Below are 19265 nucleotides of genomic sequence, written 5' to 3'. Positions count from 1 at the left end.
ACTTCATTGTTGAGGCAGAGAAAACGTTATGCCAAATTCTAAAAACATGATTTCATCTGCTATTGTCATCCAATCTTTAGATTATCTGTTACATTTTAAAGGCTGGGCACAACCCCCCCCCCCCCCTTCCCCCCAGTCAGTGTCTGCAAACCACAATAATAGACCAGTACTTACAGCAGGGGCATCACTACTGGTTGTTGATGGCACGGTACTGCTTGTCAGAGAAGGATCCGGTAGGTTGAAATTCGTTTCTGCTTTAATCTCACTGCTGCTTTTGGAGGAATTATCATTTACCTCAACTTCTTCCACTGGAATCTCTTCACAATAACTGCAAACAAATACCATATAAAATATTACTCAGCAAAGAATGACTTCTGCAATCTGAAGATTTAGAAGTATGCAACAATGAGTGGGTTCTGCGCCTCTCTATTCATGCTTCTTTAACGTTACACTAAAAATATCTTAAATCAGTGTCCCAAAATTCATATACAGTGCCTCATGATGCAGATATAGAAAAAAAAAAAAAAAATTATATATAAATTAAAATTTTGTGAAAAAAACAAGTGCCAAGTGAAAGTGACCAGTGCTACATATATAATTAAAAACTCGTGTGCATCAGTATTGCCATAGAATATATATATAAGTGACCGAAATTAATGTAAAAGTGACCAGTGCTCCCAATTTTGGTTACAGCCAAAATCACCGCCCACAGGGCTCCACCGTCATGGCTGCCACTATTTCCAATGGCAAACCACAACAAAATGGCCGCCAGACTATACAAACATGGCCATCATGTATAGAAACGCACAGGCTACAACAAAATGCTGGCCCCACGAGGCTTACAGGGACCCAGAAGGGAGACCAGGCCTCAAAGGACAGACCCTGGGGCAGGATGAGGGGCCCTTCAAGAAGCCCCCACCAGGTACAACCCTCCCCCTGCACAGTTGATCATCAGGTCACCAGCGGCGCATCCCCCCGGCCCCAATCGCCAGTTAGAGCCCTGCCCCCATCCCCATAAAGTCTCCAGCCCACCCAAACAGCCCCAGCGTAAAGAGGGGGGGGGGCAGGATGAGGGAAAGGAAGGAGGGGAATCTGGGGTCCGACTGTGCCAAGTAGGGGCCCACATCCACCCCAAAGGGAGGGGGGGGGGGCAGCTACTCCCCATACCAGGGACCGGATGGGCACAGCTCCAGACAGAACCCCCCTCCATCGAAACGGGAGGGCTGTTGGCCAGGAGGAATGCTGCAACTCGGGCCGAGACCCGGTCATATGCAACCTTGCGAGGCATTTAACTCACAGGCCAGCCCCTGTCCAGTGGGGCTATGTCGAGGCCGATGTAATGTGGAGCTGAGGTCTGCATGCTCGCTGGCCAGACTGGGGTGACCACTTGATTTAGATTATCACGTCGCCCAGGCAGTTGATTGTAGATCTCACAGGAAAACATCCAGGAGGAAAATAAAAATTTCTATCGAAAAAATGTTGCCAGGACCAAAGATCCCAGCAGGAAATCGGTCCTTACTCCTGACTAGGCAGAATGAGTGGCTATAGCAGAGAGAGGGATTATACCCCCTGGGACTGCCCATGGGTGTAGCCAGAATTATTTTCTGCCTAGTGTCCTACTCCTGTAGGGGTTAGTATAACCTAATGGTTATGAATAGCAGGAGCTGTGTCTGTCAATGAACGAAAGAGAAATATTGGCCTATTCTCAAATCAAATAAAATACTAAAGCAGGTACTCCCACAACGCCCAAAATGCATCTATAGAAGGGCCCCCACACGCAGGAACAAATTAGTACATAATGTATTAGACCCTCCAAAATCCGTCTGCTTGTCCCCCAATGTAAAAGGTTTTTTTAGATGCTAAAAATGCCTGCTGTGTAGAGTAAGTCAAAAATAACCAAAGAAAAGAGAATCCTTAAGCCCCCGTTCACACTGGGGCGACGCTACTTCGCCGGGAGACCTCACAGGTCGCGGTGCGCTGCTCGCCCCGCGACCTCGGAGCGGCCGGCACGGACTTCATAACATTGAAGTCTATGCAGGTCGCTCCGGGTCGCCCCAAAGAAGCTCCGGACCCTTTTTCTAAGTCGGAGCGACTTGTGTCGCTCCTATTAGAACGGGTCCATAGCTTCTGTATGGCAGGCGACCTACGGCGACATGGCAGGCGACCTACGGCGACCTGTCAGGCGACCAGGTCGCCTGACAGGTCGCCCCACTGTGAACGGGGGCTTACAGCTATGGAAACAGGCAAACAACATAAAAAAAAAAAAGAGAGATGATAACCTGTACAAGCACGCATGTCACATATGTGATAGATTCCCATGTCGGTTTCAGTATGTGGGCAGGACCATCAGATCTCTCTATGTTAGAATTAGAGAACATATTAACAAATAAAAATATCAAAAAGGGCTTCATAAAACATAGCTTCACATATGTGAGGTCTTATATGGTAACGTAATAACCCAGGCATATTTTATCCTCTCCTAGATATGATATTGGAAGCAAGCCATCCACATTAACAACACGGACTGCCAAATATGTGTATATGGGCTGTTAAACCATGGTAATACACTCACATAATGATTACTGGCAGTTGAGTGTTAAGACAAATACACCCGTTTCCCCGGTTTCTAGGATCCGTTACACACATGTTCCAGTCTACGATTGCAATAATTATATTCAAAATGGCAGCGGGTCACGTGCCTCTGGTTGCTGGGATACCATCCAAAATATAAGCCGGAGGGTGCAGCAAGATGGCGCCGCGCCTGAGGACGCCAGTGTGACAAAACGCGTAGGCTACAGCGTCATTGCATCACTTCGGGTTTTACGGTCCGTGGAGCGTATCATGTCCCAGACTTCCTGATCTGTGTCATGCTGAATGATTGTATACTCATGTAACTTCAATACATTTTGATTTACGGTATTAAACTTTGGAGTCTGTTTCTACCATTTACATGCACATTTGAAATTGCTGGGGAGAGGAAGTAATGCTAAGGAGGAATACCCTAGGGTTTGCCCTGGATATTTACATACAGCCAGGTGGAGCTGTGAATGCTGGTGGTTACCCCCTTTGAGGGGAGAGATTTCTGGTGAGTGAGGCAACAAGAGGGAGGCACGCGTGGAGACACTGGGCACTTTGCATGTTTCTGAGGAACTTTCTCTTGCTTCAACATCACCAGCTTTTGTCCCTATAGCAGCAATATTAGAAGAACTTGCAGTGTTGGCGTATGAAGGGCGGAGTTTTGGATTAATGGATGGACTATTATTTTCAATTACATAAGGACTTATGATTAGGAGCACCGGTCACTTGACATGAATTTTGGTCACTTTATATATATATTTATGGCAATATTGATTTACTTGTGTCTTTAATTATATGATACGTAGCACTGGTTTCTTTCACTTGGCACTTGCTTTTTTTCAAAAATAGTAATTTTATCATATATATATATATTTTTTTTTTTTTTGCATTATAAAGCACACACTGTGATTGATATTTTTAGTGTAACATTAATGAAGCATGAATAGAGAAGTGCCAAACCCACTGCATACTTATTTATCAGACACTACGATGGTAGCTAAAGTGGGGGCAGCAGCTATATACATTGTCAACATCCATAGCGCGGAAACACACAAGCAAATCACAAATCTGAAGATTTAGTTTAGGCTTTAAGGCAGTGGTCTCTAAACCGGTCTTTAGCTTGCCTTTATCTGGCCCTTAGGGCACGATTCCTCCCACTGACACCATTGATGGGGCACTATTCCTCCCATTGATGGGGCACTATTCCTCCCATTGACACCATCGATGGGGCACTATTCCTCCCATTGACACCATCGATGGGGCACTATTCCTCCCACTGACACCATCGATGGGGCACTATTCCTCCCACTGACACCATCGATGGGGCACTATTCCTCCCACTGACACCATCGATGGGGCACTAGTCCTCCCACTGACAGCATCATTGGGGCACTATTCCTCCCACTGGCAGCATCGACAAGGCACTATTCCTCCCATTGACAGCATCGACAAGGCACTATTCCTCCCATTGACAGCATCGACAAGGCACTATTCCTCCCATTGACACCATCGACGGGGCACTATTCCTCCCATTGACACCATCGACAGGGCACTATTCCTCCCATTGACAGCATTGACAAGGCACTATTCCTCCCATTGACACCATCGATGGGGCACTATTCCTCCCATTTACAGCATCGATGGGGCACTATTCCTCCCATTGACAGCATCGATGGGGCACTATTCCGCCCACTGGCAGCATCGACGGGGCACTATTCCTCCCATTTGACAGCATCGACGAGGCACTATTCCTCCCATTGACAGCATCGATGGGGTGTGATTCTTCCCATCAATACCAATGATGGGGCGCCATTCGTCCCATGAATACCAACAATGGGGCACTATTCTTCCCATTGATACCAACAAAGGGGCACTATTCTTCCCATTGATACCAACAACGGGGCACTATTCCTTCCATTGATACCAACAATGGGGCATTATTCCTTCCATTGATACCAACAATGGGGCACTATTCCTTCCATTTAAACAAATGATGGAACATTGTTTATGCCCACTAAGCATTTTCTGCTCCCACTAGCCACAATTTGGCTCCCCCACAGTCTGAAAGGCAGTAAACTGGCCCTTTGCTTAGTAAGTTAGGAGACCCCTGCCTTAGGGCAAAGATCAATCTGCATAGTGGTGTAACCAACGCAAACCAATAAGTTGAGCACTTTTAAACAGGCAGCTCACAGTAAAGGGATATCTTCCTGGTTTTAATGAATTACATGTTGCACTGTGTTATTGAATATATTGGATTTCTTGGTGGATTAACATGTTATACTCTATACGGCCAAATGTTTGTGGATACATGACTGTCACACCTATGTGAGCTTGTTGGACATCCCATTCCAAAATCATAACTGTTAATTTGGAGTTGGCCCTTTGTAGATATAACAGCCTTCACTGTTTCCAGGAAGACTTCCAACAGAAAACTGTGTGGAAGCACAGAGTAATCTAAAATGTCTGTGTGCTGTACCAATAGCAGTACCCTGGCATGATTTTATGCATCTGTTAATAAATGAGTGTCTGAAACACCCAAATTCTGTGGTTGTAGAGTTGTCCACATACTTTTGGACATATAGTGTATATTAAATCAAGTAAAAGCATCCATTATTTTCAGCCTTACCCCACGGTGTTAAAATCATCATCTGGAGGGACATAGTCCTCGTCATCACTAGTAAGGCCCAGCTCATTGCCATAGCACTGGTGAACAAAATGCCAGAGTTCCTTCGGACACAAAGGCTGCAGAGAAGAAGGCTGGTAAATATGAGGTGGACACTGAGAAGATTAGCAGACAGAGAGGAGCATTGAGAAGAAGGAAAGCAGACAGAGATGAGCATTGAGAAGGTTAGCAGGTACAGATGAATGATAAGAAGCAGGTTAGTTAACTACAGATGGACATTGAGAAGGAGAATAGTGGACAGAGACAGAAGTGAAGGAGCAGGTTAGTGGACTGAAATGGAGGCTGAGAAGAAATTTAGCAGACTGAAATGGAGGCTGATAAGAAGTTTAGCAGAGCAAAATGGAGGCCGAGAAGGAGGCTAGCAGACCAAATTGGAGGCCGAGAAGGTGGTTAGTAGACAGAAATGGAGGCCGAGAAGAAGATTAGTAGAAAGAAATGGAGGTTGAGGTGGTTAGTGAAGAAAGACAAATGTCAAGAAAAGCAGAGAGAGACCGACATTGAAAGAAAGTTAGTAGACAGAGACAGATGTTAATAAAAAACATACAGATTCAAAGAAGGTTAAAGGGTAAGTTCACCTTGTTACACTCGTATTTCCCCGTACCCGCTGTCACAATTTGAAAACGGCACGGCTGTGTCATTCATTCAGTTTCCTGCGAATTAATACACTACACGTACCATCAGCCATTGCGGCTGGCGGCTTGTAGTTCTCAATGACCTGTGAGGGTGCTGGTGAGCGCTCTCGAAGTTCATTGATCTTTCTGCTCTCAAGTAACTGCAGGAGCCTGGTATTGCACCCGTGATCTGCTGATTGTGGGTGCAATGCTCTGCAGGCTCCTTAGAAAAAAAAAAATAAATGCACATTTTTTTTGCCAGCTAAAAAATTGTGTTTATTTTTCAAAAGGTGAACTTATCTTTTAATACAAATGGATGTTGCGAAGATGGGATGTTTGCGAAGATGGCTATCAGATAAAGGAGGAGGTAGAGAAAGGTTAAACAGAAATGAACACCAACAAAAAGGTTAGCCAACAGAAATGTACATTGGGAAGAAGATGGACGGATATAAGGAATAACAAAAGGTGCCACAAATGTTAAAAGACAGTGGGCCCCGATCTCAAAGCGGTATCTTACGGCATTGGAGTATGCAGTAAGATACCGCACATAGTTATTTCTCTTACATTTTTGAACTTTACAAAAAAAATAAAAAAATAAAGCTACTAAAATACCACATGCACTATTTTATGAAGTCATGCAGTATTTTAGTAAAGAAAGCCTGCGGTATTTTAACGCCGGCAGTAGCCTGCATCTTTGACCAGTGTAAATAGCTGGTTAAGGAGCAAGCGACCGCCGGCGTCCTAAATAACCAGTAAACAACATGGTTGTTAAGGAGCCGGTGGCCAACTGCGTCCTTAATAACGGATGAGTCATCGGCTGTCAGCAGGGTTTTCCCACTGACAGCTGAATGCAATAAAAAACGGCATTTTAAATTAGTGGGGAAAAAATGGCGCGGGGTCCCCTCTCAAATCCATATCAGGCCCTTCGGGGGACAAGGCGCTGCCCCCCCCCCCCACCTCCTTAGCTATACGGTGCTCCAAAACCCCATCAAAGCACCATGTCCCCATGTTGATAAGGACAAGGGCTTCTTCCCGACATCCCTGGCCGGTGGTTGTGGGGGTCTCCGGGCAGGGGGTTTATCGGAATCTGGAAGCCCTCTTTAATAAGAGGGTTTTCAGATTCCGCCTCCCCCGTGTGAATGAGAAGGGGGTACATACTGTCCCTACTCATTCACCAAAAAAGTGGTAAAAAAAAAAAAAACGGAATTTTTGTAAAATCTTACCTGTAAAATTCCTTTCTCTGAGTCCTCCGACAGTCGCCGCCTCTTCATATTCGTCACATATGGGGTATTAGACTTTGCTCCGAAGGAGTAGCTAGGCAACAGAATATGTTAACATTAAAGCTTTTAACATATCCCACCCTCAAGGGGTGGTCCCCTCAGTCAATACCCTCCTACTTCCTGCAACCATATCTCAGTTTCAGTGGAATAGCAGTAGAGTATACAACCAAACCCCAAAAGAGGGGCGGGGGCGGCGACTGTCGGAGGACTCAGAGAAAGGAATTTTACAGGTAAGATTTTACAAAAATTCCGTTTTCTCTTACGTCCTCCGACAGTCGCCGCCTCTTCATATTCGTCACATATGGGGACATCCCAAAGCAGTGCAAACATGAGGGGTGGGAAACGCATCAGCGCCGAAAGGCACCGCAGTCTCCGCATCAAAGAAAGGAACCTTACCAAAGGAAGAAAACCAGCAGGGCTACAGGAAAAATAATTGCTCAACAGGAGCAACAACCCAGGAAAAGACAAATAACCAGGGGATAAAAAAAACTTATCCCAACAGCCAGAGGTCCCCAACAAGGGACCCTAGGGAATTGCCGCACTAAGAACCTTGCGGCCAAAGGAAGCATCCGCCGATGCCTGAACATCCACTTTGTAGAATTTTGTGAAAGTGTGCACGGTCGACCAGGTCGCCGCCTTACACACCTGGGCCACAGAAGCCCCATGACAACAGGCCCAAGACGTACTCGGAGATCTAGTAGAGTGCGCCTTCACAGGCACAGGGGGAACCTTCCCCTGCAAAGCATAGGCCTGTTCAATGGTCTGCCTGATCCATTTGGCGATGGTAGAGGCCGACGCCGCCATGCCCTTCCGAGGACCCTCTGGAAGAACAAACAAGGAGTCCGTCTTTCGAAAAGACTCAGTCGATTTAAGGTAAACCCTTATCGCCCGAACAACATCCAAAGAATGTAGTCTCACCTCCTTTGGATGTTTAGGCTTCGCGCACAGCGAAGGCAAGACAATATCTTCATTAAGATGGAATTCCGAAACTCGCTTCGGAAGAAAAGAAGGATTAGGTCGCAAGACCACCTTATCCAAATGAACAACCAGATACGGAGACTTGCAGGACAAAGCCGCCAGCTCCGACACTCTGCGAGCCGAAGTGATCGCAACCAAAAAGGCGACCTTTTTGGACAACATAGACAACGAGATCTCCCTGATCTGTTCAAAAGGAGCACGTTGTAACACAGATAGAACGAGATTCAAGTCCAAAGGGGGCAGAGGATCCCTCCTAGGAGGAACCAGATGCCGCACTCCCTGAACAAAAGTGCCAACCAAGGAGTTGGAAGCCACGGGACGTTGAAACAGAACGGCCAGCGCAGACACCTGACCCTTTATCGTAGCCAGCGCCAAACGCTGATCGACACCCATTTGAAGGAAGGACAGCACTCAGGAAACCGAGTACGTGCGGGGTGAAAACCCCCTGGACTCACACCAGGCAAAATAGGCCTTCCAAGTACGGTAATAAACCTTCCCCGAGGAAGACTTCCTCGCGTTGATCAAGGTATGAACGACCTCTGGGGAGAGACCCTTCTCCTTCAGGACCTCGGTCTCAACAGCCAGGCCGTCAAAGCCAGCGACTGTAAAGCAGGATGGAATATCGGGCCCTGAGACAGGAGATCGTCTCGAAGAGGCAAACGCCACGGGGCGTCGACCGCCAGATTCACGAGGTCTGCGTACCAGGACCGGCGAGGCCAGTCCGGTGCCACAAGAACCACCGTGCTGCGTTCCGTGTGTAACCTGCGAAGGAACCTGGACAGCAACTGAATCGGTGGAAACGCGTACATCAGCTTGTACTGATGCCACGGGGCCACTAACGCGTCCGACGCGTCTGCCCGAGGGTCGCGCGTCCTTGCCACGAACCTCCTCACCTTGTTGTTGAGACGAGACGCGAACAGGTCCACATCTGGAAGACCCCACTTCGTGCACAACATCTGGAAGACAGCCGGGTGGAGAGACCATTCCCCCTGATCCAGGGTCTGGCGACTCAGATAGTCCGCCTGCCAGTTCTCCACCCCTGGAATGTGAACCGCCGTTATCGCCGGGACATGAGTCTCGGCCCAGGACAGAATGTCGGCCACTTCTCGAGCCGCTCGGGCACTCCTGGTGCCCCCTTGGTGGTTGATGTAGGCCACCGCCGTGGCATTGTCCGTCTGCACCCGAACCGGGCAGCCCTGCAGCCGGTCCGTCCAGCGATGAAGACAGAGTTTGATCGCACGCAATTCCAGAATGTTGATCGGAAGGGAGGACTCCCCCTCCGACCAAGTCCCCTGGGCGGACAGAACGCCCAGAACACCACCCCAGCCCGACAGGCTGGCATCCGTGGTGATTACCGTCCACGAGATAGGACGAAACGACTTGCCCCCGGACACCATCGGGGACTGGAGCCACCACAGAAGGTCTCTTCTGGTGCGATGATCTGAAGATCCAGAGATTGAGGTCGCCCGTCCCACATGGACAGGATCTCCGCTTGGAGACCCCGCGTGTGAAACTGGGCGAAGGGAATCGCCTCGAAGGCCGAGACCATCAATCCCAGACATCTCATGCACGTCCGCAGAGACGAGTGCGGAACGTCCCTGAGGGACCTGACTTCCTCCTGAAGAGTTCTGAGTTTGTCTTCCGGCAGGAAGACCTTCGCCTGCACCGAGTCCAGAATCATTCCCAGGTAGGGAAGACGAACCGACGGACTCAGTGTCGACTTTGGAAAATTTATCGTCCAACCAAACTCCTGCAGAGTTTGCATCGTGACAGACAGGTCCTTCTCCAGACCCTGGCTGGTCGCAGACCGAACCAGAATGTCGTCCAGATACCCCAGGACAGAAATGCCCTGGGCCCTCAATAATGCCAGAACCGGTGCAAGCACCTTGGTGAAGACCCGCGGAGCCGAGGCGAGACCAAAAGGCAACGCCACGAACTGGTAGTGATCCTCCGCAATGGCGAATCGAAGGTACCTCTGGTGACCCTCGAAAATGGGGATGTGAAGATACGCATCCTTCAAATCGATGGAGGCCATGAATTCCCCCGGAACCAGGGCAGCCACCACCGACGGCAGGGATTCCATGCGGAACTTGCGAACCCGCACAGAGCGGTTCAGAGCCTTCAAGTCCAGAATTGGACGAACCTTGCCCTCCTTTCTGGGCACAGTGAACAGATTGGAGTAAAACTCCCGAAATCTGTCCCGATGAGGCACCGGAACCACCACTCCCTGAGCCCTCAGGTCCTGCACCGCCAGGTGCAGGTCCCGTAAACGCTCCGGAGACAGTTGAAGATTTGAGGGAAAAAATCTGCTCTCCGGCCGAGAGAGAAACTCGATCTTGTAACCAGATCGAACGATCTCCTGAACCCATCTGTCCCGCACGCGGGCCAACCAGGGTTGAAGAAAACCGAGCAAGCGTCCCCCCACCCCAAAACTGGGTGAGGGCGCCCCTTCAGGCCGCACTGTTATGGGCTGCGGATCCGGAATGACCGGACTTCTGTTTCCCAGACCAGGGCTTCTTCTGAGAGCCTTGACCTTTGAACGGTTTGCCCTTGTAGTGCGACCGAAAGGCACGAAAGGACCCCTGAGGGGGCCGAAAATTAGCATGCTTCTTCCCAGAAGCCCCCTTAGCCTTGGGGAAATGGGGCAAGAGAGTGCTCTTACCTCCGGTGATCCCCTTAATCAACACATCCAAGGACTCCCCAAAAAGGCGAGACCCATCATAAGGCAGATTGGCTAAGGTCTTACGTGAAGATTGGTCCACCGACCAACATTTTAACCAAACCAGACGGCGAGACAACACCGCCACGCTGTGCACACATGCAGCCAACGGGACTAGGTCCAAGTCCGCATCACACAGATACATGACACCCTGGTGGATTTGATCCACCATATCCAGGGTCGTCGGCGAGGCCGAATCGGCCACTAGGACGCGCCTAAGCATCTGCGTCCAACTTGCGACAGCCTGGGCCGCCATGAGAGAGGCAAACAGAGCCTTAAGCATAGAACCCGTAACAGAATAAGTATGACGGGCAAGAGACTCCAATCTCCTATCCGTGGCATCTCGGAACACAGGGGAATCCTCTGCAGGAATCGCAGTGGATTTGTTTAAAACCGCAATTGCGTGATCCACTGGGGGTGGCACACACCACCTTTCATCAGTGGAAGGCGAGAAAGGATAACGCAGCTTGAACCTACTTGGTACAGCAAAAGGTTTGCGTAGATTGCGCCGTTGTTCCTTAACAGCGCGCTGAAAATCATCATTGCAGGGAAAAACCTGCGGCGTCCTGCGTTTCCTCTGCGTCCCATAAGCCGCCAAGGCAGCGGGGGGACACACTTCATCCTGCAAACGCAGCGTTTGTTTTATGGAAGCAATCAATTCATCCATGATTGCAAGCTCTTCAGGCGAGCCAGGGGGAGAATTATCAACCCCTTCAACTTCAGCCTCCACCTCGGACCCCACTAGATCCAGGGAGGAGCGGGACCCCGATAAGGAGGCCCCCGCCATAACAGCCCCATCACCTTCACCCTCAGAATCAGAGGAAAGAGAAACTCTGGGTCTCTTAGTAGATTGAGCAGCCACCAGCATCTGCACCTGAGCAGCAAGGCCAGCCACAATAGTGGCTAAATCCCCCCCTGGGGGGGAAACAGCGGTCCCCTGGCTTTCCACCAAGGCGGTAGAAAATTTGCCCTCCTGAGAATCCATTGCCCCAATTACAAATGCCGGATAATAAAGGGTTAACTGCCCCTTTAACAAGCGCGGCGAGCGCAGCCCACCGCACCACACACAAGCACAATGAGACCCCCACAGGGACAATAAAACTGACACAGGCAATGGATAAGAAGGATATAACCTGAGGAGACCCTCGCCGCTGCTGCTGCCTCGATCGGTGTATCCTGGAGAAGAGGAAGTGATGGGGCCAGGGCGCTCTATTAAAGCCTATGGGAGGCTACAAGAAAAATGGCCGCCATGCATGTAGAACATGCGGCCGGAGCGAGTGTAGGCAAAATGGCGCCGTTTGGCGCCGAAACCGCCGCTCCACAGTACAGTAATGCACACATGTTATCCATGTATAAAAAAACATGTTAGATCGCCGCAGCGATCGCTGTATAGTGCCCAAACATGCCACAAAACATGCCCCACAGCACACAGCTTCTCACACTGACAAGGCTGACACACACAGTGTCACACAGCTCCCCCCCCCCCCTTGCAGCCCACAGCATGCAGCCGAGTGATAGGGAGACAAAACAGTGAGAACAGAGGCAGGTTACACAGTCCCAGACTGACACCCCCCCAGACAGACAGGTCCCCACATGGATACACTTACCTCACAATGGCGTGGGGGACCCGCACAGGCGAACAAGCCGCTGCACATGAGGCAGGGAGAGTCGCATACAAGAGGCACAGAATGGGGGTTAAGAAACCGCACAGCGTCCAGTGAGGTAGCCACCTCACCAATCATCCCTGCACCGAACAGGGATGGGTCGTTCACTGTGCCAGGAGCGTTACCTGGCTGAACGCTCGATGGCAGGCTGGGAAGCCACTGACCCACGACCTGCGACCAGGGGGATCAGCCCGAGACCCAGCCCCCATGATCCTCTCCATCCGAAGAACTAACGCTGACAAAAAGAACAGCTAAGTAAAGGTAGAGAGAAAACTCAAACAAAAAAATCAAAAAAGAAGAAAGAGTCTGGGGCACAAAGCCCCAGCACAGAGAGAGCCAGCCACTCCTGACAAGCTAGACATTGAAACTGAGATATGGTTGCAGGAAGTAGGAGGGTATTGACTGAGGGGACCACCCCTTGAGGGTGGGATATGTTAAAAGCTTTAATGTTAACATATTCTGTTGCCTAGCTACTCCTTCGGAGCAAAGTCTAATACCCCATATGTGACGAATATGAAGAGGCGGCGACTGTCGGAGGACGTAAGAGAAAAAGGGTTTTTGACAAGTTCTTTATTACACTGTGGGGGGGGGGGGAGGGATCTGGGCCCCACCCTGTTTGCAGACCCCCACAAGCTCCAGCCAGGGTTGTGGGGAAGAGGCCCTTGTCCTCATTGTGGGGACAAGGTGCTTTTTTTTTGGGGGGGGGGGGGCATGGTATGGTTTGGAAGGTGGGGACTCTCGCTGGGCTGCATACTCGGATAAGGGTCTGGTATGGATTTTGGGGGGGACTCTATGCATTTTTTTTCCACGATTTTTAAATGCTGGCAATTCTTTTTTCTTTACATTCAGCGGGGAACACTGCTGACAGCTGCTGACTCCTAGTTGTTAAGGACACAGCAGCCACCCACTCCTTAACAACCCTGTTGTTTACTGGTTGCTAAGGATGCCTGTTCCTTAACTATAGCACACCAGGACCACTACTTATTTACCGCATGCATTTCTTTATTTCCTCCTGTGAATTACGTTTAACTTATGCTGTATTTATTGAGCGTTTTTGCTTTTTTTGATAAATACTGCATAAAGAAATGGTGAATTGACATTTTCAGGATCGCAGCGGTATTTGGGAAAACGCCGAAATACAGCATGTGATCTGCTTTTGTGAACTGACCCAGTAGGTTACCTTTTCAAGCAAAGCATTCTGCCAGAGGCGGAACATCATCATGTAGGTTCGATCTCTTGCCCCAAATGAGGTGAAAAAGTGCTGTAAAAGAAAAAAGGTGTGTATAAAGATAATTTACATTCTCTTCCAAACCAGGGCTACTGAGCTTGTGGATCCATCCATTACTCTAATATCATTCTGTGGAAAGCCAGCCATAAACGGTTCCAATCTTGGCTGGTTCAGCAGGGACCGACCCAAGAATCAAACCATGTATGGGCAGGCTGAGTGTACCCAATTGATAGATCGATTAACCTGGGTACAACCAGCCTGCAGGATTTTTCATGCGATTATTGCCAGCGGCTATAACCGCTAGCCATAATCACTGTGTTCTCTCCCAGCTGGGACGGCTCCCTATGCCAGGAGAACACAATGGCTCCGTGGGAGGCATTCCCCATCAACATTGAATGCGTTGATGGGGCAATTGAGCGATTTCCTTTCCTGCAACCCGTGGGTTGCAAGAAAGCAAATTGTTCTATGGCCGGCTTAAGGAAGATGTTTAAAAAAAAAAAAATGTATAAAATAAAAAGGAAGGAGTACAGCATTTTGTATTTCTTACCTTCTCAGTGTCAGTGCAAAGTTGAATTGCATTTGGAATTAGTCTGGCTGTCTTTTCTTTAGTCATCGAACAGATATCCTTCAAACGTACTGTTAACTAGGAGACAAAAGTTCCAATTTACTTCTAGACAGAGCAAAGCTAATACGACAAATACAGGGCAAAAAGAAGGAGGACAATCCCCTGCTAATAATTAGATCTAAAAACTTCTAGAAAGTCAAATTAGGAAACACTACTGGACACAAACAGTCTTTTGTCTTTTTAGCTACAGACTACCTGGCTCATGAGGTCAATTCTGCTTTAGCCAATTATTAGTGGGATGTTTTTCTGAAGCTCATCCAAAAAGGTGAATTATTTTCAAGAGGAGGAATTTATACAAATAGACACATCTGTAAACCAGAAAGAAGGGCTGCAATGGCGTACCCCATTGACAAGATGGTGACAGATCTGATAACACCCATGCAACAAAAAAGGGCTATTTTTTTTATTGGGGAAAATTACAGTCTAGGTACACAGATATTTCCCAATAGGCTTGTCAAAAACGTTCCTTCTTTTAGGCCTCATTCACATGGGCGTACTATAGCATACTCCCATGCAAGAGCTGCATTTAGGATGCAGAGGTGTCCCGTTTATCTCCACAGTGCAGGAAGTCGCATGTATGGAAACTGGGATGCAATAGCTACACAGCCGGTGCTTCCAATCTGGCAGGCATGCGAGTGCGGGTGCACAGCCCTGAACGCACACAGTGTGCACTCACATAGCTGGCAAATGTGTCTACGTAGCCACTGCGTCCCAACTGAAATGAAGACTGCCTCCGTGGAAATTCACAGAACACTGTACAGGCAAACACCCCCTATGCACAGGCGTACGCTACTGTACGCCCATGTACACAATGCCTTAGAACTCCTTGTAACCACGGTTTAGTTAAGGGATATCTCAAGCCAAAATCTTTTCCTTTTAAGTGGTAGTAAATGCCGTTACACCACTTGTACCTACAAGTAAATCTATAATAAGGCTTACCTGTAGCTACTGTGAATATCTCCTAAACGTGCACAATTTATGAGGTATTTAGAGTGCATGCAGCCTGTGACGTCACTGGCGCATGCGTTCTGAAGGTCCGGCTTACTGTGCTAGGCCTTTAGAGCCCATGCCGTAAACAGTGGCTCCTGCACGCAAGTGACCTCATCGCACCCCCGGCCATTTATGTAGCCAGAGGACGTGAACCCGGAAGGAAGACCAGATGAAGATGGAAGCCCTCTCAGCGGTGGCAGCGCAGCACTAGAGGGCTTTGTTTTAAGAATAGTCTCTCATAACATGTTAGTATGCGATGCACACTAGTACATTATGACATTGGCTTGCAGGGGGATTTTTCTATCTTCAACTGCAGTTTACTACCGCTTTAAATAGAGTGGTGAGGGATTAGTAACCCTGTAAATTTTTACACCGCTGTGTCCCCGCAAAATTCACCCCCCTCTATCTGACATTTCAGCCATTGTTTAATGGAACTGAAAGTGAGGAAGAATACAAAACTTTGGGTTGACACTGGGACATAGAAAAAATAGAATAGAGGGGAAATCCTCCAATAGTGGCACTTGCTGCAATTACAAGAGAGCATTTCCATCTTTGGAGAGATTTTCTCTGACTAAAAGGTTGTCTTCTAATGGATTGCCCAAAGCAAACGGGCATTTCTGGTACCCTTTTAGTGATTCAGCCTTTTCACCCAGCAGCAGACTCTTACGGCAAAAAGAGCAAGCCCTGAGCATCAGTCAGTTCATAAAGAAAAAGGTCCGTGGATCGCTGAATAATTAGATAGGTCCATGTTTTGCCTGCTAGCCAGGAAGGAATGGAGGCTTTATCCCACCCAAAGCTCTACACAGCCTCCAGGCTCAAGGATGCAGAACAGAACTTATAAATATCTGAGAAAACAGCGTTTTTTCCCCCCATGCCAGGCACAAATCCTGGAGCCCCTTCACCGCGTTTAGGTGAGAAACCTACAGTAGGTGACACATATACACCGTCCACAACCCTTTTAGCCAGTGCCTCACCTGTCCTAAACACCGAATGCTATCATAGGACACACAAAGAGAAAAGAAAAAAGTTTTACTGACCAGAGTCTCCCAGCGAAAGATGTTACTGTAGAAGCATATCCAGTTCTCCGACAGGTAAAGACGCCCCTGTAGTAAAATGTCCCTCTGCAGAGCACACGAATAGTCTAAACACACAGAGACGCAGCAGCAAGTCAACATACCGAAAATACAACTGCACCCTTTTATCTTTTTAACAGAAAATTGTTCCAGTACATTTTGACTGATTTAAAGGATTATACCATGGTGAACTGGAATCGGTTTGTTGCCATGGGCCAAATTCTTGCTGATTTCCAGTTTCCATAGTTTTTAGCTAAATAAAGGCTCCTTCCTTTTTTTTAGGTTTCTTTTTTTATGGGGTGGGGGGGGGGGATAGCATATTGGACCTGACACATCACAGGTTATATAGGCCAGATATATGTCTCCCTTTTCTATGAAACAGTAGAGTTGCTAAAGAACAAACCATAAACCTGTGAGTTAATGGCCAGATAAAATTTGTCAGACCAGTACTTTCCTGATAGCAGTAACTTTTCAATGGCCTAAATTGTGCAAAGCTACTGGACAGAAGAGGTGATGTAGGTTTGGGTGGTAAGCAAAGTGTTATCGAAGCTGCAGATAATAACCACAGATGGCTCCTTGGAATGTAAACCTATAGATTGTTACACATATAGTGAATGTCTGCAAAAGTACAGTAAAACCTTGGATTGCCAGCATAATTTTTTCCGGAAACGTGCTTGTAATCCAAAGCACTCGTATATCAAAGCGAATTTCCCCATAAGAAATAATGTAAACTCCGATGATTTGTTTCACAACCATTTATTCATAAATCCTTCCGTTTATAGTCCAAATAAAAAAATTATAGCAATGTTGTGTAACCATAAAATGTCCATCCACAAATGGCGCCTCCACAAGGGGATTAGAAGCAAAATCCAGCAGGAGCTACAGAGTATAAAAGAGAAGAGAGGCGCCTCTAAGTGTAGCAATATGGTTACATTTAATGAGGGTTCAACATTTAGCAACTCACATGATTATTAAAAGAAGCACATCTAAGTATGCAGGCATCCGGGGTAAAGCTGTCCACATAGACCATTCTCTGCACCACCGGCTCTCACCGCCGTTAGTCTGCAATCGTGACCGGGAAGACTCCCCTGCAGTGGAGCGAACTGAAAGGGAGGCTTGAAGCGCTCGTGGAGTGCAGCGTGGAAGGGATGACGTAGATGGCGGTGCGGAGGATGGTCTATGTGGACAGCTTTACCCCGGATGCCTGCATACTTAGATGTGCCTGTTTTAATCATCAACCATGTAAGTCGCTAAATGTTGTACCTTCATTAAATGTAACCATATTGCTACACTTAGAGGCACCTCTTCTCTTTTATACTCAGTTGTGACATGACGCTACTTATATATCAAGACAATCGTTTGCTTATCCAGTCAAAATTTAGAAACTAAAGTTGAGCTTGTCTTGCAAAACGCTCTCAGACCACATTACTCTCAATCCAAGGTTTCACTGTACATCCCATCCCTGCACTACATGCAAACCATCTCTTGTTTTATTCCTATTATGCAGCAAGTACAGGAAAATATCTAGAAAGAAACAAAGCAGCCAGAGTGCAGGATTAGTGAATAATGCCTCGTTTCCACTGAGTGGTACGGTACGGTTCGGTTCAGTACAGTACGGTTCGGAATGGTACACCTTGCGTTTCCACTGCCAATAGTACCCTTTCATGATAGGCGTGGTGTAGCAGGAAAGCTGTGATAGACGATTCTCTGTCAACCAAAGTTCTGCAGAGTGTAGCTCCACCCTGTTGGTACGGTACTAATGTGCTTGGTACCCCAACGAAAGGGTACCAAAAAAGTGGTACGGTACGGTTCGGAATTAGGGTACCATTCATAATGGAAACGGCATAAATAGCGTACCTTACCAAACCAAACCGTACCGTACCAGAAAGCTCAGTGGAAACGGGGCAATAGAGTCAGTTCACACTATGGCGACACGACTTTGGGGGTGACTAGTGAAGTCACCGTGCACCGCGACTTCGGCGCAACTTGCACGGACTTCACATAATGGAAGTCAATGCAAGTCGCTCCGACTTCGGTCAAAAGTAGTGCAGGAACCTTTTTCTAAGTCGGAGCGACTTGAGTCGCTTCTATTAGAACGGTTCCCATAGCACAGAATGGAGCACAACTTGTCGGACGACCAAGTCGCCTGACAAGTCGCGGTAGTGTTAACTTGGCAGTCATACCATTATTTATTGAAACCCCATAATAAACGCTTACACCGGGGCCAGAGGAATGCACCTCCGAGCGCAGAGGAAGAAGCTACGGCCGTCCTCTGTGCTCACACACAGGGGGTTTCACTAAACAAGTGCAAATAAATATAGAACTACAAATTAACATTATTAAATCATTTACAATTTTATACATTATCCATTTTATTCATGATATTTTTCAGATTTGTGTGCTTTTTTTTTTTTTATAAAAATGTATTGATATTGCCTTTTTTTCAGGTAACTGTGTAGTAGGCAATTCATATTATTTGCACAAACATTTTACAATTTTCTCTTGTTTATGTATTATCAAGGCATACCCATGAGATTATAATGTTTTTTATTAATGGATTTTCAATGTTGTCTATAGCTCAATTTTTACATTTACTTTATTAGAGCAGTAGTAAACCGCAAGAGGTGAAAAAACAAATAGTGGTTTTAAGTAATTTTCCAGCAAAAAAAATGTACATTTTTACATGTAGGAGTGAAGTGTCAGAACTGGCCCGGATGGGAAATGGTTAATTGAACAAGCTGAAGTTAGAAGCTGATTGGCTGCCATGCACAGTCGCACCAGATTGTGAGCGCTCCAGTTTTAGTAAATCCCCCTCCAAATGTCGACATCTGAAAAGC

At 47.5% G+C, this 19265-nt stretch overlaps 1 protein-coding gene across 6 annotated transcripts in view; it reads right to left on the bottom strand.

Annotated features, from left to right (window-relative positions):
- The window catches only part of GRAMD1B (GRAM domain containing 1B), a gene marked incomplete at its 5' end in the record, with an annotated part of 441171 nt that overhangs the window by 31689 nt on the left and 390217 nt on the right, over positions 1 to 19265 (bottom strand). For all 6 annotated transcript variants that reach the window (XM_082273752.1, XM_082273757.1, XM_082273755.1 and 3 more), the window contains 5 exons: positions 175 to 328; positions 5204 to 5319; positions 13693 to 13773; positions 14288 to 14383; positions 16393 to 16496. In XM_082273752.1, coding sequence (XP_082129878.1) covers positions 175 to 328; positions 5204 to 5319; positions 13693 to 13773; positions 14288 to 14383; positions 16393 to 16496 — 551 coding nt within the window. The remainder of the gene's footprint in view (positions 1 to 174; positions 329 to 5203; positions 5320 to 13692; positions 13774 to 14287; positions 14384 to 16392; positions 16497 to 19265) is intronic.

This window comes from Pelophylax lessonae (genome assembly GCF_965119305.1).
Source record: "Pelophylax lessonae genome assembly, chromosome: 12".
Taxonomy (NCBI): domain Eukaryota; kingdom Metazoa; phylum Chordata; class Amphibia; order Anura; family Ranidae; genus Pelophylax; species Pelophylax lessonae.
The sequence above is the reverse complement of the archived record's forward strand: the minus strand, read 5'-3'. Positions and strand labels throughout refer to the sequence as shown.